General features: G+C 41.5%; 1 protein-coding gene across 9 annotated transcripts in view; it reads left to right on the forward strand.

Annotated features, from left to right (window-relative positions):
- The window catches only part of LOC133484110 (ATP-binding cassette sub-family C member 4-like), an 83,427-nt gene that overhangs the window by 4,354 nt on the left and 54,290 nt on the right, over positions 1–24,783 (forward strand). For 6 of the 9 annotated variants that reach the window (XR_009790292.1, XR_009790289.1, XM_061786268.1 and 3 more), the window contains 7 exons: positions 2,537–2,647; positions 6,858–6,978; positions 9,124–9,348; positions 10,615–10,704; positions 13,088–13,251; positions 16,600–16,725; positions 24,445–24,694. Coding sequence is in view for 7 of the 9 variants with exons in the window: in XM_061786268.1 (XP_061642252.1) it covers positions 2,537–2,647; positions 6,858–6,978; positions 9,124–9,348; positions 10,615–10,704; positions 13,088–13,251; positions 16,600–16,725; positions 24,445–24,694 (1,087 nt within the window). In the remaining 2 variants the exon portion in view is untranslated. Of the gene's footprint in view, positions 1–2,536; positions 2,648–6,857; positions 6,979–9,123; positions 9,349–10,614; positions 10,710–13,087; positions 13,252–16,599; positions 16,726–24,444; positions 24,695–24,783 lie in introns of those variants that run through there. The other 3 variants (XM_061786289.1, XM_061786280.1, XM_061786298.1) reach the window with 3 other exon arrangements.

The raw sequence follows: 24,783 nt of genomic DNA on the forward strand, positions 1-24,783 counted from the left end.
TTTGACAGCCGGGTGCGCTGAGGTGCAGTCGTTCGTGTAGAGAGAGAAGAGCAGCGGAGAGAGGACCCAACCTTGGGGCGCCCCAGTGCTGATGCTGCGTGTGGATGAGGTGGTCTCTCCCAGCCTCACATGCTGTGTCCTGCCCGTCAGGAAGCTGTAAATCCACTGGCAGATGGCAGGTGAGACGCTGAGCTGGAGAAGCTTGGATGAGAGGAGTTCAGGGATGATGGTGTTGAACGCTGAGCTGAAGTCCACGAACAGGATACTCGCGTAGGTCCCTGCACTGTCGAGGTGTTCAAGGATGAAGTGCAGTCCCATGTTGACTGCATCATCCGCAGACCTGTTCGCTCGGTAGGAAAACTGCAGGGGGTCCAGCAGGGGACCTGGGACGCTCTTGAGGTGGTCCAGCACGAGACGTTCAAAGGACTTCATGTACACGCAGCACTCCGTATTGACAGAAAAAAACGGAATTGTTGAAATTTTTCCAGATTTATAAAAAAAGAAAAACTGAACTTTCACACAGCCATAAGTATTCAGATCCTTTGCTCAGTATTTAGTAGAGGCACCCTTTTGAGCTAATACAGGTATGAGTCTTTTTGGGAATGATGCAACAAGTTTTTCACACCTGGATTTGGGGATCATCTGCCATTCGTCCTTGCAGATCCTCTCCGGTTCTGTCAGGTTGGATGGTGAACGTTTGTTGGGCAGCCATTTTCAGGTCTTTCCAGCAGAGATGCTCAATTGGGTTTAAGTCAGGTCTCTGGCTGGGCCATTCAAGAACAGTCACAGAGTTTTTCTGAAGCCACTCCTTCGTTATTTTAACTGTGTGCTTAGGGTCATTGTTTTGTTGGAAGGTGAACCTTCGGCCCAGTCTGAGGTCCTGAGCACTCTGGAGAAGGTTTTCGTTTTCGATATCCCTGTACTTGGCCGCATTCATCTTTCCTTCGATTGCAACCAGTCGTCCTGTCCCTGCAGCTGAAAAACACCCCCACAGCATGATGCTGCCACCACCATGCTTCACTGTTGGGACTGTATTGGACAGGTGATGAGCGGTGCCTGGTTTTCTCCACACATACCGTTTAGAATTAAGGCCAAAAAGTTCTATCTTGGTCTCATCAAACCAGAGAATCTTGGGGTCCTTCAGGTGTTTTTTAAATTTTTTTTTTTTTTTTTTTTTTAGCAAACTCCATGTGGGCTTTCATGTGTCTTGCACTGAGACTTTCGTCGGGCCACTCTGCCATAAAGTCCCGACTGGTGGAGGGCTGCAGTGATGGTTGACTTTCTCGAACTTTTGCCCATCTCCTGACTGCATCTCTGGAGCTCAGGCACAGCCTCTTTGGGTTCTTCTTTACCTCTCTCACCAAGGCTTTTCTCCCCCGATTGCTCAGTTTGGTCATACGGTAAGCTCTCGGAAGGGTTGTGGTCGTCCCAAACATCTTCCATTTAAGGATTATGGAGGCCACTGTGCTCTTTGGACTGATCTCAAACTTGTTTTTGTTGTATACTTAAGAAATTTGGGTTTCAGATCAAAAGTTGAATATGAGACAAAAGTTCAGAATTCCAGCTTTTATTTCATGGTATTTACATCTAGATGTGCTAAACTACACAGTACAGAGCACCTTTTGTTTGAAGACATCCAATTTTCAAGTGAGCAAAAGTATTGGAACAGACATTATTATCCATCCATCCATCCATTTTCAACACCGCTTATCCTGGTTAGGGTCACGGGACGCTGGAGCCTATCCCAGCTGACTTCGGGCGAAAGGCGGATTACACCCTGAACTGGTCGCCAGTCAGTCGCAGGGCACATATAGACACGGACAACCATTCGCACTCACATTCACACCGTCACTGAGTGGGAACTGAACCCACGCTGCCTGCACCAAAGTCAGGCGAGTGTACCACTACACCATCAGTGACTTCAGACATTATTAAATTAACCTAAAGTGAATAACATTTAATATTTGGTGGCATAAACCTTACTTGCAACAACTGCAGCTTTTGATCTGAAACCCAAATGTCTTCAGTATACAACAAAAACAAAGGAATTGACCTTGCAGTTCCAATACTTTTGTAGGGGACTGTATTAAACGGTAAGCTGCTTAGTGTCATAGAAACATTGTTTTCTTTTAAAATATGGAGAATGATAGTAATTTATTTTTTCTTTACGCGTGCTTCATGGTTATGAGACAAAAAGAAGTCATGCCATGTGACTTACTGGGATGGCAAATAACTATCTACTAATTTTTTGGCACCCAGTCTATCCTGTGGTTAGCCATTCCCAGCATGCTAGTGCCCAAATCAAAGAAGCGTTAAATCCAACGTTCAAACATTAAAAAAGAAGATTCCTAAATGGTGTGCCTGTATTCACATCTTATCAGTTCTAACTGTTGTGCAATCAACACATCATTTGAAACATCCCAAGAGCCTTTGGAACCACTGTTCTTTTCTAAGAACCCACTCAAGTTTCTTATGACTATTATTAAAAAAGGTCCTCTTAAATCAACCTCTTCAGATGATCATGTTTATGTTTCAGCTGGGTAAGTCCTTTGCTACACGTCGGACACAAGCAAAGGCTGGAGGAAAGTGACCTCTACACAATTCTTCCTGAAGATGAATCAGAAGTACTGGGACAAGACCTGCAGAGGTACACTTTGCGCCTTTTCATTCTTACAGGACCTGTACAAGGAGAGGCATGCTTTATTTTCTATTTGCACTGTGGTTTGATGTTCTGAGGACCCAGGTTCAAATGTGGCCTCGCTTGTGTGGAGTTTGCATGTTCTCCCTGTGCCTGTGTGGGTTTTCTACGGGTACTCCAGTTTCCTCCCACATCCCAAAAACATGCATGGTAGGTTAATTGAAGACTCTAAATTGCCCGTAGGTATGAATGTGAGTGCAACTGATTCTTTGTTTATATGTGCCCTGCTATTGGCTGGCGACCAGTTCAGGGTGTACCCCCGCCTCTCGCCCGAAGATAGCTGGGATAGGCGCCAGCACGCCCGCTACCCTAGTGAGGATAAATGGTATGGAAAATGGATGGATGGATGGATGGATAGAACCACAAAATGTGAATTCCCCTGAGGTTGTGCAAGTCAGAAACCAACCAAAAATGTCCTAATACAGTGATGCCTTGAGATACCAGTGACCTGCTTATGAGTTTTTTAAGATAAGAGCCATCGTTTGATCGTTTTTTTTGCTTTGACTTGCAAGCGCTGTAACTCATTCCAACTCCTTTAACAATAAGCAGCAGCTTGGCAGATATTGAACAGTTGATCCAAAAAGAGGCTTCAATCTGTTCACTGCCACTTCCAGTTGAAGTTTATTTTAAGAGAATTCCGCGAGTATTTAAAATAACCAAACAAGTTTGCCTTAGGAATGGCTCTCCTAGCTTAAAGTGAACACATAATTGAAAAAACATGGATGGGTTTATAGGTAGCATCGATAGTCTCAGTTAAGATATTTGAATACAAATGGAGCAACCCATGTCGACAGATAATGTAACAATACTTACAGGGAGATATTCTGTATCCTCTGCGAAAAACGACCAATATTATTGCAACTTACTGAGTCATGCCATACCCTCTATACTTGTGTCTGCACGACTGTATTAATTAAATTCAAGCATTAAATCAGGGTGCACAACGGATTCATTCTTTACATTTTGTATGATTATGTTATTATTAGGCGGGACAGTGGAGCACTGGTTAGCACATCTGCCTCACAGTTCTGAGGACCGGGGTCAAATCCCAGCCGCGCCTGAGTAGGGTTTGCATGTTCTCCCCGTGCCTGCGTGGGTTTTCTTCGGGCACTCTGGTTTCCTCCCACATCCCAATAACATGCGTGGTAGGTTGATTGAGGACTCCAAATTGCCCGTGGGTGTGAATGTGTGCGTGAATGGTTGTTTGTTTCTATGTGCCCTGCAATTGGCTGGCGACCAGTTCGGGGTGTACCCCGCCTCTCGCCCGAAGATAGCTGGGATAGGCTCCAGCACGCCCGCGACCGTTGTGAGGATGAAGCGGTACAGTCAATGGATTGATGGATGTTATTATTACTATATGTTTTTATACAGTACTATTCTTTAGAGAGGTATTTTCCTTGTTAAAAACACATTGGAAAAGATGTTGTTTTTTTTGGGAGGGGGTAATTAATGACCCTCCTATTCATTTCAATGGGGAACGATTATTTGATTTACAAGCATGGTCACAGAACAAATTAGACTTTTATCCCAAGGCACCACTGCATTTGCATCTAAAGCATTGGTGTCCAAACAATAGCCCGGTGGTTATTTTCGGCCCATTTTCTGGTTTTAAGTGTCCCCAATTTGACACACCCCATGGCATTATTATTATTTTTTAAATGCGGAAGTGGGCAGTGTGAAAAGTATGAGTGTGGAAAAGTTTGCAACACCCGTGTCCTAAGTAGGTAAAAAGGTGCAAAACCCATGACAACTACTACTACAAATAATACCATTAAATTGGTTTAACATACAGCTTTTATATAGACACAAAAAATCTATTTATAGCTAAAATATCCATCCATCTGTACTGCTTATGCTACCATTAAAAACAAAATTTCTCTTTATAGTGATAATTCAGTTTCAGAAGAAAACTGAGTTAATCGCAATTGTTTGCTTCACGTTCTGCTTGACGTTAAGGTCAGATTTGTGAAACATATCAGTAATTGATCCTAATAAAGTAAGCAGTCACTTAAAGATTGTCAGATTGTCCGCTTACTAAAAATTGCTCCTGGTTTGGTTCTGTTTGTAGAGATGTGATTCTGCTGCTCCTCATTTTTATCACGTTTAACAGAAAGCTGTGATGTTGCAGTTTTTCAAAATAACTATAACAGATATAAACAATATATAATTGCTTTGCATATCTTTACCTAAAATTATGGATTGGTTTTAGCACGTCTAATATATTAACGTTAACGAATGTCAAATTGGCCCTTTATCCGTATACAGCCCTCTGAGAAAAAAGTTTGGCCACCCCAGATCTTCAGTCACACAAAACTCCCAAACCCCACAAAACCCTCAGTTTAAATTCACACGGATGTCAGCCAGAGCTCCGTTCAGCAAGTATCAGAAGGCTAGGTGATGTTGACCGAATCTGAGGCTATTGCTATTTGGATTCTGCACCAACCAATTGGGACAAGATCTGAGGTGGACCTCCTCCCCCGGAGTCGTCGCCATGGAGGTTTCTGCTCCGACCGACCGGGTCAGATCCTGAGGCAGAACAACCAAAAGCGTCTACCGTGGGGCGCCTTTTCTCTTTAAATTGACTCTTATGCCATCTTAATGAACATTTATACAACATCTTGCCCTCGTAATAAACATTTTACCACACCAGACTATGTGATAAATGTTACCCACGCGACATCCATTGCAGCATGGTCATCCACATCTGCGGTCCCTTCTTAAGGTTTCTTTTCTTCCCAAAATTGGGTTCTGAGATTTTCCTTGCTCCATTGGGGGGTTTAGATTAGGGGATGTCCTCAGTCATTGCCAACTGTGGACCTGTGAAGCTATTTTACCCTCTTTTGTGATTGACTTGATCAAACTTTGCATCCATCCACCTGTTCATATTCTATACGTAGGCCTACAGTTTATCCTGTTCAGGGTAGCAGGGACTAGACTCTGGTCTCGTTGCCAGTCAATCACAGGGGACATTTTGAGACAGACGCACATTCACGTTGTCACTGAGTGGAAAGTAAAACCATGCTGAAGTAACCACATTGAAGTAAGGTACCAGTCAGTGACTCAACTCTGTGCATGTGTTTGATTTTTTTTATTTTTATTTTTATTTATTTATTTTTTTTGGCTTTCTGTAGCTGCTTTTGTCACACTCATTCCAAAAGATGGGTCAGCCTCATCAAGTGGCGTTAAGCTGGGATGGAGTGGGTCTGAAAAAACTGCCCTGGACCTTTCAACCCAGACAAGCCCATGATTTGCTATTACAGTAATATTCACAGTTCACTATTCACAAATTCATCTATTTGCATTTTTTTCCCTGTCAAACCTTTTGTCAAATCTTTTGTGCTCTTTCTGAAATGCCCAAGATGCTGCCAAAGCACAGACTAAGTAGGAAAGTAGTACCGTAAGTGGTGCCAAATAAGTATTTTGAAATGATAAAGCTTGACTGAGAGACAATATTTGTATGTTAAGGAGGAGCTCATTTTAGCCTGGGTTTTTAGCGGAAGCTACCGGCGATGTGGGGCCATAGCCGACTGGGAATGGGTAACTGGTTTAGGAATCCAGAGTTGGGATTAGTGGTTATCTTGTTTTGGGCAGATACCGTGCACGCAGAGACAAGGACTGCATTCCCATCTCCATGGAAGGCCACCAGAATCGTTGACAGAGGGTCTATGGAACCCTGAGTGACAGGGCAAGCAGACGTCTGAGCCCATTCCAGTATTTGGGCGCGAACAAATCTGGGTACAAATAAAAAACTGGAAGCGTAATATTGGGTGGGCAGAGTCTTCCAAATGTCAATGCGCTCTGACGCTCTGAGAAAACAACTTGATAACAAGTTTCATCCTGAGAAGCCAGCTTGTTCTTTTTTTTGTTTTTTTTGTCCGTTTCGGCATGTTAGGTACCATTGAACTGAAGTTTGGTTGTTTTAGTCAGGATTATGCTAAAATCTATTTACCCCGACTATATTTGCGTTCCCTGTTAAAGAGCCACACTTCAATTTGGTAAATTCCTGGTTTATTCCTGTTTTTTCTCAATAATTCTCATGGAAACTTTCCAACATAGAAAATTCCAACAATATTGCTACCCTATCTGTGACTAACCCTACTGTAGAAGTTGCACTGTAATTTGTGCCTGTGCGAAAACAATGTTTTCACATGTCTTGCAGGTGCTGGGATCTTGAAGTTAAAAAGGCTACAAAACAACTACGGAAGCCTAAGCTGACCAAAGTCCTTATTAGGTGCTATGGGAAGTCTTATGCTGTAGCGGGACTGTTTGCGTTTTCCTTGGTATGAACCGATAGGCTTTATAAAAGCATGATGTGACCCAAAGTCAATAAGGAATCTTAATTAATCCCTTTCACAAAATAACATTCTCTATTATCTTTAATACAAAAAGATCCATTTATTTAATTATGGGAAAGAAAGCAATTTTAAGTACTTGAAATTTGGACTTTGTAAAAAGGAGAATAGCATCTCTGTAAAGGTTGAATTGAGGCAAATGGAATTTTCTTGTTTGTTGGAGACGTTTAACCTTTATTCCAGAAGGATTCTTTAGTTCAAAATCTTATGTGGTGTAGAGTCTATTCATGCCTCAGTTGGTGTTCCTTGGTGCGGTCACTATCAGGTGAGGTTGGAGGAATGGAGTGGTCTCCTATGTGCCTGATCTCTCTGAGTAATTCACAATGATTCTCTCCAAATACAACATACCAATGAATTTCAAACCCATAAATACACTCAAACCAAAGCTGGTTTACCCCAAAGACAGAACTCAAACTTGTTGTTGTTTATGCACTACAGTGCAGGGAGGAGTGCAATGATCGCCATATTGGAGAAACCAAGCAACCTTTGAAGAGGTGCATGGCACACCATCGGCGACCAGCTTCTTAGAGTCTGTAGTCAGCAGTCCATTTGGATCTCAAGAAGGGGCATTCCTTTGAGTCAAAATTCTGGAGAGGGAGGACCGCTGGTTTGAAAGAGGAGTAATTTCTATGTCAAACTAGAAAAGACGTCCATAAACACAATTCAAACAAACTAAAACAAGAAGACATTCCAACAGCTTCTTCCCTCTTGCCATTAAATTGCTAGAGGACTCTGCATCACTTTCACAACTGTAATTGATAGGATCAGCATTACCACATTACCGGTAAACTTTCATTGCCCAGTGGCTCTTCGTAGTGTGTTTTTATGCTTTTATGTCTCAAAAGTATTTTTTTGTCAAAATGGCTGTCTAGTGTCGTACTAGAGCGGCTCCAACTACCGGAGACAAATTCCTTGTGTCTTTTTTGACATACTTGGCAAATAAAGATGATTCTGATTTGAAGCACGACCTATGGTCAGCGTAAAACAATGTTGCGACATCCCTCCCTCCAAAGATTGTCATTTTAGCCACCCCACCAAAATATTTCTCGCTGCGTCCCTGTGCAGGATAGTTGTTCACCAGCCATGCAGGACAACAACAACACCTTTTTGGAACACACCCACTGAGGCATAAATAGGGAGAATCAGAACCGAAAATTTAGAACTGAAAGATCCTGTAAGACCCTGAGTATTGTGAACAAGCTGCCAAATTTGAATAAAAAAAATTGCAACGTATGTGAAATAAGGCTCCAAAATGAGCTGTAGGACGGTGTGGGCATGACGCTGAATTTGCTGGAAACACGCCCTGGGTTGCTATGTCAATGACAGCGATGCTATTCTATCTGTCTGTGAAGATTCTCAGTCATGCAGGTTAAATCGAGTAGCGATGAAAACATGGCTTCCTTAGTGCAGGTAATAATGACGCATTGATCTCATACTGAAGGATAATGTATTGCCGATTTTGGCAACTAAGAATAAGGGATTATTCTGTTGCTTTTGGTAGAGTTCTTGACTTTATTACCACTACCACAAAACCTTGCCACTAACAATTGGCCCTGTTTTATGTAAAAAATGATGACAAAACGTATTTTGTCAACGCTAAAGAGTCCATTGGAAATTGTGGCGTAGTTGTACATGCTGCTGGATTTCATGCAGACAGTGCAGGTTTGATTCCCAGCCAGTGCCCCAATACCCAGCCACTTCCAGTCCCAAGTGTGGATAAAAAATGGTTGGGTTGCATAAAAAACCGGGACTTGCTGTGGCGACGGACAAGCCGAAAAACTAAAAAGTCCCTTATTGCAGTTTTGAATTCAAAACCATCCAAGATAACAGCAGGAGTCTGTCCTGGGTAGCCCCTCTGATAATCTCAGCAGCTCTAATTTAAATTGGCAGACCAAGCACATATTTGCTGCTTCCAGTCCAGTGAGCAGTGAGGTGTATGACATAATGGCATCCTGCTGATGTCACTTTTTGGAATATAACACACAAACTCTGTTGTCCAAGTGCTCTATCAAAAATTATTTACTTCCTCTTTGACTGCAGCAATTACTAATGCAACTGTTTTCCTTTTTACAGGAGGCCATTAAAGTCATCCAGCCACTTCTTCTAGGGAAAATAATAATGTTCTTTGAGAATTATGATGCAGATGACCAAAGTGGTCTTTGCGCAGTATACGGCTGCGCTGCTGCCATGTGCGTCTCCACCGTCGGTTTGACTATCCTCCAGCATCTCTATTACTATTTTGTCCAAAGAACAGGCATGAAGATGAGAGTGGCCGTGTGTCACATTATATACTGCAAGGTCAGTTTCAATGTCGCTTTGTGCTGTGAGATGATTAAATACATAGGTGGCAAAAGTTATCACACTCTGTTCTTACAGTAAGTAGAAGCGTAGATACTTGTGTAAAAAAGATTGGTAGAAGTAAACTTTCAACTCCTGTACTTCAGTAAAAGTAAAAAGTACAGACTAAATTTTACTTAAGTACAAAGTAAAAAGTAAAAATGAATTTTTACTGTCAATTATATACAATACTCATTTATAACTTGGTACAATAAAAAAAACTTAAAATAGTTTCTCTCTATCATGAATTTACATTGTTATTGTCATAGATATAAGGACTAGCTAGGCCAGCGCGCTGTAGCAGCCTGGCTAGCCAACGTACCTATGTGGCGGCCATGTTGGGGAGGTCGATGGTCCCATCAAAGGCAATGCATGGACTTTGAAATTAAGTCGTAACTTGCTTATTTCTCCACCAATATTCATGAGGTTTACTCTTTTTGTCAACGTCAAAGCGTGTGCTATCAATGCATAACATTGGAAAAAAAGCTCCCTAAAATATCTGTGAAACGTTACTCCCAGTTCCCTTGTCATAATTGCGCTGCATTGTATGCAACTGTATGCAGGACAATGTACCGGCGTCCTTGGTCTTTTGGTTTTCTTGCTGTCCACACACATGGCATGGGCTGACCACTTTTAACCTCCTAGCTTAGTGTCGCTGGAGGCACGCAACTCAAAATGGGCGTGTCATATCTACCTATTTATATCTGTGGTTGTTCTACTAAGAAGAAAAAAATCATCACTTTACTTAGTCTTGTTTTTTAAGAGCTGGCTAGTGTCGGCTCAACAACGGGTTCCCATATATTTGCTGTTTTGAATAACTAACAAAAAATGCTAGATTGGCTGATAACAACAACAAAAACTACACTTTAGCTGTATGTTTTTTTTTTTTTTTTGTGTGTGTGCAGATTAGCTCCCTGGTTCATGTTCCTTCATGTTGCTACAGTCTCAGTTTTTTCTCCAAGATCGCAAAGAATTAATAAAATCTCAACCACGTTTAATAATGTCGTGTCGTCATCTGCGGTGGTTGAAAAAAGTAACAAGCCTATTTTGACAAAATAAGGAGTAGAAAGTATGGATGTTTTTTTTAAATGTAGGGATTAAATTTAAAAATCCAGAAAATAAATACGTAAATTTACAGATACATGCAGAATCTACTTGTAGAGTATCAAAGTATTTGTACTTCATGACTTCCCACCACTGATTGATTGTCTTTGTGGCTTTCTTCAGGCTCTTCGTCTCAGCAGCCAAGCGATGGGACAAACCACCACAGGCCAAATTGTGAACCTCCTTTCAAATGATGTCAATCGTTTTGATGAGGTCAGGTGTGCTGCAACATTTCAATTACCAGTTTCTTTTCCCCATCATGAGTCTCTGCGTTTTGAAGCGTGCCTTAGGTTAGCAGCTGTCACAGGATTCGTGAATTGACTGAAATTGTGCATGTACGTATCCTTTTGGCGGCATGGTGACAGTTTTGAGGTTGGGGGTTCGAATCCGGCTTCTGGTGTTCCTGTGAGTTTGCATGTTCTTCCTGTGCTTATGTGGGGGGTTTTCGGGTAGTCTGGCTTCCTTAATTGAAGTCTCGATATTGTCCATAGACGCGATTGTGAGTGGTTGTCTATGCATTCCCTGCGGTTGGCTGGCGACCAGTCCAGGGTGTGTCCCGCCTCTCGCCCAGAGTCATCTGGGATAGGCTCCAGTGAGGATAAGCGGTACAGAAAATGGATGAATGGCTCATTTCTTAAATGCCCCTCTGTTCTGCCTTGCAACAAAGTAGTTGAAATGTATTTGTAAAGAAAAAATTCGGCCTGAAATGAAAATGGTGTGTGTATACAAATTATGAAAAAAATTAAACAATGAATCAATAGCCGATAATTTCCATTTCTTCAAATGCCCATCGCTAGTAATACCATTGTCTCTGTTTGCGAAAAACCATGTTCAGTAAACTGTGAACAGTTCATTCCGCAGATATTCCAGACCTACTTGCTATACTATAGGTGAAAATCCGCGATATCAAGAGACTATGTAAAAAAAATATATATTTTTAATAGTTTTACCCCTCCCATACACTTTGAACACATTGAAACTTATTAAAACACTTTTAAACACATTGTAAATGTATTTGAACATATTTTGCATTTACATTTTACATTGACACTAGTGTAATTCATCCATTTATCTATTTTCCATACCGCTTCTCCTCACTAGGGTCGCGGGCGTGCTGGAGCCTATCCCAGCTATCTTCGGGCGAGAGGCGGGGTACTCCCTGAACTGGTCGCCAGTCAATCGCATCGCACATAGTAACAAACAACCATTCGCACTCATATGTACACCTACGGGTAATTTAGAGTCTTCAATTAACCTACCATGCATATTTTTTGAATGTGGGAGGAAACCGGAGTACCTAGAGAAAACCCACGCAGGCGGGGGAAGAACATGCAGACTCCACACAGACGAGGTGGGATTTGAACCCGGGTCGTGAGAACTGTGAAGCAGATGTGTTAACCAGTCGTTCACCGTGCCGCCAAAAAGAAATGAATGTATATGTGAAATATGGGACATAATGAGCAAATGCTGTGGATATGAAACTATGGATATGAAACAAGTTATTTGTGTAATTCTGTTTGTATATTTAGTCTCTCCATTTTGACATGCATCAATCACCCTTGGTTCAGCAAAACTTTTCATTCATTCATTCATCTTCCATTCCACTTATCCTCACTAAGGTCGCGGGCGTTCAGAAAAACTTAATGGTAAAAATGCAAAACGCCAAAGGTGGGCGAACGAATACCATTTATGTGGCGGTGTTATTACACTAAGTAAAAAATGTGTCAGCAACACATAACAGGCAGACAACATAACAATACTCACAGGCATATATTCTTTATTCTCAGAGGAAAATTACTAATGTCACTGCAACTTACTGAATCACTTACAGTAGTTGTGAAACTCTTCTTTGTTTGTGTCTCCATGAGTGTATTATACTGCCCCCGGCGGCCCAGTCACACTCAGCAAAGGGAGCTGCAATGAATTAGTCATGCATTAATTCTTTACATTCTATTGAATTATTTGATAAAGATGTATGGAGTGCTGTTTTTCCTATAAAAAAAAACATTACAAAAAAGGCTGAAATGGCACTTCTATTCATTTCAATGGAGAAAGAGTATTTATTTATTTATTTTTTAACCTGTAATCTATATTTAATTTAATTTATATAATCTAGTTTTACTGTGCAACAGTGGAATTTTTTTTATACTGCCACTGTGGTCCTTTGTATTATCATTGTTCTTTATTGAAAATTGGAGTTGGAAAGAACAGGGATTTAAAGGGGAATTAGAGGACACAGAGAAACATAAACAATAAAAGACAGGACACGAACTGTGAGAAAAATATGCAAAACAAAGCATGATATGCATACTACAATGTCACATTTCATTTGAGTTTTGTATGGGGCAGTAGTGCTACACCCTGTCGGGGAAGAACAGAACAATGTAGGATAGGATGGGGCAGGTACAGGAAGGGAAGAGAGCAAGACAAGGGTAGTGGACCTGGCTCTGCGACTGGAGTGTGGTGGGAGTGGCTATTTAGAGTCTAAACGTGTAGAAACTGAGCGCAAGTCAACGCATGTTGAAATGTGGTTATAGTCTGCAAAAAAATGGTAATTTCATTGCTTACTTACTGAGTGTTTGTGCTTTCTGTGCAGATTACACTCAATCTGCACTACCTGTGGGTGGGACCTCTTCAGGCAGTTGTGATCATCTCTTTCCTTTGGTATGAGATCGGGCCCTCATGTTTCGCAGGCATGGCTGTACTTGCCTTCATGATGCCCGTGCAGACGTGGTTTGGAAAGCTTTTTGGAATCTTCAGGTGAGTAGGGTAACAAAGGGGTGGAACATTTTAAGATGGGTAATTTTAAAATAAAATGGCACAAATACAGTAGAACCTCGGGTTAAGAATGATCCGATTTACGTACGATTTGGGTTATGTAAAATTTTTTTTTAATAGAAAATCTACTGCTAGTTATGTATTATTTTCAGTTTGTGAACGGTCTTGTTATGTTATGGATGAATGGAAGCAACTGTTGTGCTTCGATTCGCGCTGCGTCACGATCATTTACAGACAGAGTGCATAACGCATTGCTCTGCGCCGCAGCATAGATGGAGATCTGTTAAGCTTGTGGCAAAAGTTCCCACTCTGCATCCTTGATCATCCAATCGCAAATCTAGTTACATTTGTGATTGATGTGGTAAAAAAAATCCAGAAAACATTTTATTTTCAGCAAATAATACTATTTACCGTAAGTATGTTATTTATTGGCCCTGCGATTGGCTGGCGACCAGTTCAGGGTGTACCCCGCCTCTCGCCCGAAGATAGCTTGGATAGGCTCCAGCATGCCCACAACCCTAGTGAGGATAAATGGTACAGAAAATGGATGGATTGATGTTATTTATTGATTATTGATTTATATTATTTATGTATCTTTATTTATTTATCTGGAGGTGGGGCTCGAAGGCCTGCACCTATGGGGCCCGGCCGGGCACAGCCCGAAGGGGTAACGTGAGTCCCGCTTCCCATGGGCTCACCACCTGTGAGAGGGGCCATAGGGGTGCGAGATGGGCGGTGGCCGGAGGCGGGGACCTTAAAGGCGGGGGGCTACAAAAGCTGGGTCGAGGGACGTGGAATGTCACCTCTCTGGCAAGGAAGGAGCCCGAGCTGGTGTGTGAGGTCGAGAAGTTCCGACTAGATATAGTCGGGCTCGGCTCCAAACACGGCTTGGGCTCTGGTAACAATCCTCTTGAGAGTGGTTGGACTGTCTTCCACTCTGGAGTTGCCCTGATGGTGTGGGTATACTTATTGCCCCCCGGCTCGGCGCCTGTACGTTGGGGTTCACCCCGGTAGACGAGAGGGTAGCCTCCCTCTTCCTTTGGGTGGAGGGACAAGTCCTGACTGTTGTTTGTGCATACAGTGGGTACAGAAAGTATTCAGACCCCCTTAAATGTTTCACTCTTTGTGATATTCTAAAATCCATCCATCCATCCATTTTCTGAGCCGCTTCTCCTCACTAGGGTCGCGGGCGTGCTGGAGCCTATCCCAGCTATCATCGGGCAGGAGGCGGGGTACACCCTGAACTGGTTGCCAGCCAATCGCAGAGCACAATTTTCTAAAATCATTTAAGTTAATTTTTTTCCTCATTAATGTACACGCAGCATCCGATATTGACAGAAAAAAACGAGTTTTCGTCCAGGATATCCCCGTACTTAGCCGCATTCATCTTTCCGATTTCAACCAGTCGTCCTGTCCCTGCAGCTGAAAAGCACCCCCACAGCATGATGCTGTCACCACCATGCTTCACTGTTGGGACTGTATTGGACAGGTGATGAGCAGTGACGGTTTTTTTCCACACATGCCATTTAGAATTAAGGCCAACAATTTCTATCCTGGTCTCATCAGACCAGAGAATCTTCTTTCTCACCATCTTGGAGTCCTTCAGGTGTGTTTTTTACCAAACTCCATGCGGGCTTTCACGTGTCTTGCACTGAGGAGAAGCTTCCGTCGGGCCACTCTGCCATAAAGCCCCGACTGGTGGAAGGATGGAGTGATGGTTGACTTTCCAAGAACTTTCTCCCATCTCCTGACTGCATCTCTGGAGCTCAGCCACAGTGACCTTTGGGCTCTTCTCCCCCAATTGCTCAGTTTGGCCGGACGGCCAGCTCTTGGAAGGGTTCTGTTCGTCCCAAACGTCTTCCATTTCAGGATTATGGATGCCACTGTGCTCTTAGAAACCTTAAATGCAGCAGAATCTTTTTTGTAACCTTGGCCAGATCTGTGCCTTGCCACAATTCTGTCTCTGAGCTCTTCAGGCAGTTCCTTTGACCTCATGATTCTCATTTGCACTGACATGCACTGTGAGCTGTAAGGTCTTATATAGACAGGTGTGTGGCTTCCCTAATCACGTCCAATCAGTATAATCAAACACAGCTGGACTCCAATGAAGGTGTAGAACCATCTCGAGGATGATCAGAAAAAATGGACAGCACCCGAGTTAAATATATGAGTGTCACAGTGGCTGTGTGATATTTCAGTTTTTCTTTTTCAATAAATCAGCAAATATTGCAACAATTCAGTTTTTTTTTCTGTCAATATGCGGTGCTATGTGTACATTAATGAGGAAAAGAATTTACTTAGGCGGCACGGTGGCCGACTGGTTAGAGCGTCAGCCTCACAGTTCTGAGGAGCGGGGTTCAATCCCCGGTCCCGCCTGTGTGGAGTTTGCATGTTCTCCCCGTGCCTGCGTGGGTTTTCTCCGGGCACTCCGGTTTCCTCCCGCATCCTAAAAGCATGCATTAATTGGAGACTCTAAATTGCCCGTAGGCATGACTGTGAGTGTGAATGGTTGTTTGTTTCTATGTGCCCTGCGATTGGCTGGCAACCAGTTCAGGGTGTACCCCGCCTCCTGCCCGATGACAGCTGGGATAGGCTCCAGCACGCCCGCGACCCTAGTGAGGAGAAGCGGCTCAGAAAATGGATGGATGGAGAATTTACTTAAATTATTTGAACAAATGGCTTTAATATAACAAAGAATGAAACGTTTAAAGGGGTCTGAATGCTTTCCGTACCCACTGTGTGCACCAAACAGCACGACGCTTGTGAGGATAAGCGGTAAAGAAAATGGATGGATGGATGGATAATGGCAAACAAAACTAACGATCAAACAAAAGAAACACTCAAAAAAATAACACAAACGGTATAAGGGGCAGTAGGCTTCTTTTCATTCAACTTGTATAAATGATAAATGATATAACTCACCAAGGTTTTTTAGCATATATATTTTAAAATTATTTATTAGCTTCAAGTGATTCATCCATCCATCTTCTGCTTAATTGGGGTCAGGTCTTGGGAGTAGCAGCTTAAGCAGGGAAGGTATTTGTGTACAAATTAAATTCTACAAGAAATATTTACCAATTAGTAACATAAGCTTGATAAAAAAGGACAAATATTATTATCACATACAAATCTTGTCTTCAACTATACTTGAAAATATAATATTATAATAAATATATTCCCTTATTTACAATAAGTTCCAACCTAAAATTTTCTAACTTCCTGGTTTACTCCCATTACTTCCCATGAATTCCTGTTGATTCCCATGTAAAGTTTCCTACTTTGGAGATTAATGAATCCTTTTTTTTTTTTTTTTTTTTTTTTTTTGTGCAGGAGTAAAACAGCGGTCCTTACTGACAGTCGGATCCGCATCATGAACGAAGTGGTGTCTGGCATCCGAATAATCAAGATGTACGCATGGGAAAACCCCTTTTCATCTCTAGTCACAGAGTCCAGAAGGTAACCATAATAGAGCTTTTATAATGTTTCTAAATAATATGCACCATACCTCATGTGGCATAAAAGCGATTGACTACAGCCAGAGGTGCGTAGGAACGCGCTACATTGACTCAAGTAGCATTTTGTATAATTTGAATTTCATTCATTTTATTTGAGCAATTTTAGTGTTTTACTTTAACTTTTTATTTTTACTTGAGTATTTATGTCAAGAAGAAACGGTACTTTTACTCTGTTACAATGATCTACATGCCGCTCGCTACTTTTATTTATCAATTTTTGCATATTTACCAATTTTTTTGTGTACGGTCTGGACTACGACTTCTGCATCGGACGCTGTTTGATCCAATCCAACGTGACCGCTAGTGACGTTTGACTAGTTCACCAATCAAATGACACAAGGCAATAACATGACCGCACACAACGTCTTCTATTGGGCTTCACCGGGATAGGTATGTGAGCACTAGAAACACCTGTGCGGCTAATCCATGTGCCTACGTGGCGGCCATGTTGGAACGGTCGTCGTTCCCGTTGAACGCAACGGCGAACAACTTGTGTGTACATATTGATGGAGAAAAACAACAGCTTTCATGCGTTGTAACATTTGTCTGGCACTGTCTGCCCAAATGTGGATATTCCAGCTCACTTCTAAATTGAGAGAACACATTAGCCCTATTTTATGGTCTTAAGTAACTGTAAAACATGCATCTTTTGGGGTATGTGCTACTCTCTCACATGCGCGCGCACACACACAACTATATGAGAATTTGTACATTCATTTTTTTAATTTTAATTTTATTTGACGTTCATGCTCTGATTTAAAAAGTAAACTAGAAGTTATCATTTACTTAGTACTTACGTAATACGTAATTTTTTGGAGGACTACTTTTTACTTGTTGGGTTTGGGGTTGGAATCTCAGATATACTCCAAAAGGTTTCTTTTTTTTACCATTCGATTTCCTTCAAAACAAAAAAATAACTAGCGAAACCTGTGACTGAAGAGTGCAAATGGAGTGGATTTCCTAAGTAGTTGTACAGAGAACATTGCAAGACTGCCTTGATGGAAAGCAAACTAAACAAAAGTCCCACAACAGATAACCAAAGTAACAAAGAAACACTTGAACAAACCTAAAACTGGAAACAAAACATTACTGGTAACTAAGACGTTGCACAGACAGAGACAATGAAAATGAACCGACAAGAACTGAAAGAAACCAGGGAACTAAATACAAACAGATTGACTCTTTTGATGCCTAAATGGATAGCCCCCATCAGTTTGCTTTATTTATGTTCCTTGTTTGCCTTTTTTTTTGGGGGGGGGGGGGATTAAATATAATTTTTTGAGACTACTGCCTTGCCTCCCTGCTTCCTTGCACTTTGGTCTTCCTCGTTTTTGCCTCACCCTAACCGTGACAAATTCACCTCATGTAACATCTTTACGACTAACACGTCCCACATTCAAACTACGGTGGTAGAGAAGATTAAAATCATTGTGCAAGCCATTTCCCCTGTTTTCTTAATCAATCTGCCTTGGTCAAATGACATGGAAGGGTGTGTTTACTAGTAGCCATTGGAAATGGCGCTGTCTCTTGAAAATACATGTGACGTTCTGGTGAAAAAGTCTATAAGTTGTTGTTTTTATTCCTAGGATTGTATTATGCATCTAGTATCCACATGCTTGGTGCATTTTTTTGTTTCTTGGTTCTCCCAATTGTGGCTCTATTAGTGTGTTGAACCTAAAATAATGAGGTCAAAAATGTAAGAGTCAGCCTTTTTTTCCCCCTTTTTTTGTTTAATCAAGCCGTTTGTTCCTCTGAGGCCTCGCGTGCAGGCTTCAGAATTTGTTTGTTTACTGCAGTTTAATGCACATGCCTCATTTGGCATATCTTTCTGTCTGTTGACATTGTATTCAGGGCCCAACATTTAGTAAATCCTTCTCTAGAACAGCGGTTTGGTTCCGGATCAAATTCTCAAGCGAGACCTTGAAGCCAAGTTTTCTATGAGCCCCTATGCACTCCTTACCCTGTCAAAGTCTCATAGAAATTGTTTAGAGTTAGAAATATCACTCTAGAGCAGTGGTTCTTAACCTGGGTTCGATCGAACCCCAGGGGTTCGCTGAGGCAGTCACAGGGGCTCAATGGTGGACAAGACACACACGGCGTGTGTGCGTGTTTCCATAAAAGCACGGCGTTCAAAACGCAACATTGTGTCAAGGTGGGCGTATTGCCGTTGCGGCGCTGCGCCTTGATCTGAAATTATTATTTTTTTAATAATTTATTTATATATATAATAGTTAAAAAATATAATATAAACCAATATTTCAGCGATACACGAGTTGAGCTGAATCGCTGTGCCATCAGACGGCGCAACCGATAGGAGATGGGTTGGTGGAATGCTTCACAGTGCAAACAGCAATACTTAGACGTGAATAGAAAGCATACTAGATACGCCAGTGCGGTGGAGCAGCCCGGCTAAATGACGTGCCTTCGTAGCGGTCATGTTGCTGGGGGCAACGTTCCCATCAAGGGCAATGCATGTTTATTGAAAATAAATCATAAATTGCTCATTTATCAACCGATTTGCATGAGATTAACTTTTTTTGTCAACATCAATGCATGTACTATTAATACAGAACATTAAAAAAAAAGAGCCCTAAAAAATTGCTCTTACCTATGAACCCTTTTCAAGGATTGTAGCAATAACACAAAGAAAAAAAAAGGACTTTGTTGTGAAAATGATATAAGAGTGGCACTTGCCAAGGAGAAAGGCAACAGCAAAATTCACATTAATTTACGGTTCTTTGAACATAATGATTTTGTGTGTAACTAATGGGTGGTTCATTTTGTGCACAAATAAAATGTACAGTTTATCCGCAAAGGTTGAAACATGGCAACTGGACTGTTTGTGTTTGTTGAACAAACAATAAACAAGAACAGTCCAGTCACCATGATTGAACCTTTGGGGATTACCATGACATGGATGACTGAGAATCTACACAGACAATAAAATATACAGAATAGCTCTTTTGAATTTTAAATAAAGCATATTTTATTTTTCTAACTAGGAAGGGTTCTGTGAATGTGCGTATGACACTTGTGGGGTTCCGTACCTCCAACAAGGTTAAGAACCACTGCTCTAGAGGCAAGATGGCATCCGTTTCCTGCCATTTGGCAAAAAATGACTGGGAGAAACACAAGCAACACAATCTTTTGAAATCCACTACAAGGGCGAGATCTGAAATTCAGCCTTTAAAGATAATGATGCCAGATATTGACACTGTCAGAGAGCTGTTCATTTAATACTGTTTGTTATTATGTACAGTATATAGATGTGTTCACCTGCACTGCATTGTACTGAGAGGTGTTGGTAATACAGTGGTACCTTGACTTACAAGTGCCCCGATTTGTGAGTCTTGTGAGTTGCAAGCTGTTGCGGGGTCTTTATTTTTTGCCTTGTGTTGTGAGCATAAATTTCACTTACAAGTAAGCTAAGTAGCGGGCTAACAAGACTACCACTGATATCACATTAGTTATAAACCTTTAAATAACTAATATTTGTACACAAACGGTGCAAAAACACATCCAGACAGGGCATAGAACAATACTGACAGGCATGTAAAACAATTAATATTACTGCAGTTTAGTTGCAATGATGATCTTTGTGTATTACAGATTTGTATATGTAATTATTGTACTGCCCTCTGGTGTCCAATGCAGGCATACCAGAAGGAGCAGCACAGAATTAAAGCATGAAACCATGATGCAAAAACTGTTTTAATTCATTACATAAAATTTTAATTACACAGACCTTTTTTCATGATGATAATGGGACATTGTCGAGCCAAACATATCTCTTTGATGACTTAAACATGATAAAATGCGTGCCAGTTTTCATTGACGAGACTGGTCGAAGGTAAGTTACAAGTCCTCTAAACATGTCTTTTATACATAATGTTAATGTAATGTAAGCCAAAGGTTTTCCACATAACTCCTGGTGCAAATGAGCTGCTAGCTAGCTTCAGGCTACAGTTAACTTTACTGCACAAAGGTCAATTCATTACCTTATGTGTGTGTTACTGTTATGTTTAGAACATGAATTAATTTTTGCCCGGTCAGCAAGTGTAATTTGAATTTATTCAAGGATAACCCCTTGAGCTGCAGTATCTCTTTTTTGAGGGCATCCCAAAAACACAATACAAAATGGATAACAGATTTACAGAACAAAGACAAACAAAAGAAAAAAATAATAATTGTACAACGCCAATTCCAATGAAGTCGGGACGTTGTGTTAAAACAGAATACAATGATTTGCAAATCATGTTCAACCTATATTTCATTGAATACACTACAAATACAAGATATTTAATGTTCAAACTGATAAAGTTTATTGTTTTTAGCAAATAATCATTAACTTTTATGGCTTTTATTTTATGGCTTGTTCACAAAGAGGTGAACCTCGCCCCATCTTTGCTTGTGAATGACTGAGCAATTCAGGGAAGCTCCTTTTATACCCAATCGTGGCACCCACCTGTTCCCAATGAGCCTGTTCACCTGTGGGATGTTCCAAACAGGTGTTTGATGAGCATTCCTCAACTTTCTCAGTCTTGCCACCTGTCCCAGCTTTTCTGGAACATGTTGCAGCCATAAAATTCTAAATTAATTATTATTTGCTAAAAACAATAAAGTTAATCAGTTTGAACATTAAATAGCTTCTGTATTCAATTAAATATAGGTTGAACGTGATTTGCAAATCATTGTATTCTGTTTTTAGCGGCACAGTGGGCGACTGTTTAGAGCGTCTGCCTCACAGTTCTGAGGAGCGGGGTTCAATCCCCGTCCCCGCCTGTGTGGAGTTTGCATGTTCTCCCCGTGCCTGCGTGGGTTTTCTCCGGGCACTCCGGTTTCCTCCCACATCCCAAAAACATGCATGGTAAGTTAATTGACGACTCTAAATTGCCCGTAGGTGTGAATGTGAGTGTGAATTGGGGTTGTACAACATCTAACACAGGGAATAGATCCTCAGACAATTACAAGTAATAAGTCTACATTTCAAGTAACTCAATTTTCAATGTATCTTTGTTATCCCTCGTCTTTTGTTGTCATGACAACAAAACAAACAAATAAACAAAACAAAAGAACATAAACAACAGTGCTGAGAGATCCAAATATAATGCTAATTCTGTCAATTTGGACTGGTTTTGGAGAGGGGGAGGATATCTTTCTAAGTCAAAGGGATCTATCAATTACACTTCATAATTGTATACATTAACTCCATAAGTGTGTACATGAATGTCTGGTGGTGACTGTAAATTAAATAACTAGCCTAAGTGAAGCAGTGTTATCAGTGCCAAGCGCGTCTTCATTGCAGAAAAATAACAAAAAGAAACAGCAATGTTGAAATCATGTGTGTCTACATATCGGCAGTTAAGCGCCGCTCTGTCTTTGGGGCCGCCGGGAGTCAGCCAGAGGTCGGAGGAACTGGGTCCCCCACCATCAATCATCCCCATGAGTGCAAAAGCCTTTTTTTTTTTTTTTTTTTTTTTTTTTTTCTCCTTCGGACAGTCTCTGATTCAATGTCTATCCAATGTCCCTTCTTTCCACAATGGAGGCATCTTCTGCACCCTCCGTGTCCCCTCCCATGTTCAGCGCCTAGCCTCAACCTCCTCAAATCTGGTTCAGCGGTGCTTTGCTATCCATGAGTTGTCAAGTACATTCCGCAAGGCCAAGCGGTGTAGGAGGGAGGTGGCTGCTCTTGTTGTGACACTGCAGCAGGCTGTGTGAGAAGAGAGGGGACCGCAGAAGTCATGCGTGTGGAGGACTGTGCTGTGGGTCGCAGGAGGTGGTTGTATTGTTGGTCTTTTTCCAGATTGCACTCTCCTTGATCTTTGTCATAGGGTGATTGACTTGTGGAGGCCACTGTGGAACCCAGCTCACGACCAAAACCCGACATCCTCCCCTTGGCTGACTCGGACAGATCAGACCACAGGCGATACACAGTTATCAGTAATTTGCCCTACACATAGTTTTGTCATAAAGTTTCTGTCCCTGTCCGCATCGAAATCTAACAGTCAACCACATTTCCAAACATTTGGCATTTTTCTCAATTTCTTCTAAAGCCTGAATTTTATTTTATTTTTTCTTCCTCAAACAACCCAAGTGACGTAGACACCAGGAATTCTTTTTTTGGTCGACTCAAGGTTGTCTTAGTTTTAATAGGAGCAACACCATCCGTGACATTTGAGATTTTCCATGTGAACTTATCCAAAAGTGTATTGACTCTCTTTGCATTCATGGTTTGTAACACAGCTATGGTCTCCATAAATGTAGTGCTGGTGCTCTCATGTATATACCTTTTCTTAATAGACAGAGGTTGTCTAAACCTTTGGGAGAATAAGCAAATCATGTGTGTCTACTTCATGTTCTTATGTACCAAAATTTCAAATTGTTTCCAATTTTAATAATGTTGAGAAATGGCATGCATTTTAATAATACAAATTTAGGAGTGATGTGGGCAGGTGGATGCATTTGGCATTTGGACTATTTGCAGATGTATAAAACTGAAACAAAATTCTAAATGTAAAAAATGGTCAGAAATCGAATCATACGAAAGGAATGGCATACAAAACTGAGGTTCCACTATACAAGTATATATAATGATATGATGAGGCGATTCACAGTCATAACGGCCCTTTGAAGTTAACCACAACTGCAATGTGGCCCATGGTAAAAATGAGTTTGACAGCCCTGATTATATTGTAAAGCTATATTGGCCTGTCAAGTGTTACAATAGGAACCCCTCTTCATTATCAGCTGACCAACTCTCTGATCAATTGAAATGGTAAGTCCATGGATAGTTTCTGCTTGTATCTCATTTGAGGATGCAATAATATCCTCCCAGAGTTGCTGTTTGTAAGCAAACAGCCATCCACCTTGGACCCCGGAATGGGAATACATTACAAAATCAGACAACAGAGATGAATGAAACAACTTTACTCATGATTGACGACATACAATTTATCCTGCTCATCTAAAAATCATACATGCAAATCAGTCGCCTTTCGGCGAAATTGGCCATTTTGAAGTCAAAATAGGTAGGCCATTTACGTGAATCGTATAAGTTTTTCCTTTGGGGGGTTGCTGTCGCTGTTGTCATGGGCTGTTTTGTACTCCTTGAACACTGGCAGCTAGATCCATTCCACACATCCACCATCCACACACAGATGTAATTGTGAATATTACTCCGCAGCGGACAAATATGCAAACGCATTGGCCTGAGGTTGCGCCTGTGCGCTTGAGACCTCCTTTGGCTAAGTCACAGGAGTTGACGAGACCAGAGAAAACCCTAAAAAAGCTGCACTCTACTGACCAGCTGTCACTGGTCAAATGGTCTGTCTGGAACTCCACAACAACAAGTTTGAAATATCCTTAGCATTTTCTGCAATCCACAAATGATGAAACTTTTACATACAGTATATACTGTACATACACTACCACTAATCTCCCTTAGCAAGTTTCACCGTGTACAGAGGCACAGGCGGATCTGGTTATCAAAAGAATAGTTCTAATAGCCTGTGGTGATCAATAAAATATTTTTGGTTTAGTCCCTGTACGACCGGGTAGAAAATGTCCCATGGACCTTTACCGGTTGCTTTTGGTATTGGGTCATCTGTTGGTGGAAGGCCAAGGCAGTAACAAATGCCTGTGTTTCTTCTTTTCTCTCCAGAAAGGAAATAAACCAGATCATGAAGAGCTCCTACCTGCGAGGACTCAACATGGCATCGTTCTTCGCCAGTAGTAAGATTGTGGTGTTTGTCACCTTTGTGGTGTATGTTATGCTGGGCAACAGTATCAGCGCCAGGCGAGTGTTTGTCACGGTGTCTTTGTACGGAACCATCAAGCTCACTGTCACGCTGTTCTTCCCGCTGGCCATTGAAAAACTGTCAGAGACCATCGTCAGCATTCACAGGATCAAGGTACCACTCTTACCTCACTTTTTCTACCATTCCTTGAAAACATTCATTTATGTCACATTCACTCACCATCGATGGTGGTACGTAATGAA

This window comes from Phyllopteryx taeniolatus, chromosome 1, assembly GCF_024500385.1.
Source record: "Phyllopteryx taeniolatus isolate TA_2022b chromosome 1, UOR_Ptae_1.2, whole genome shotgun sequence".
Classification (NCBI taxonomy): domain Eukaryota; kingdom Metazoa; phylum Chordata; class Actinopteri; order Syngnathiformes; family Syngnathidae; genus Phyllopteryx; species Phyllopteryx taeniolatus.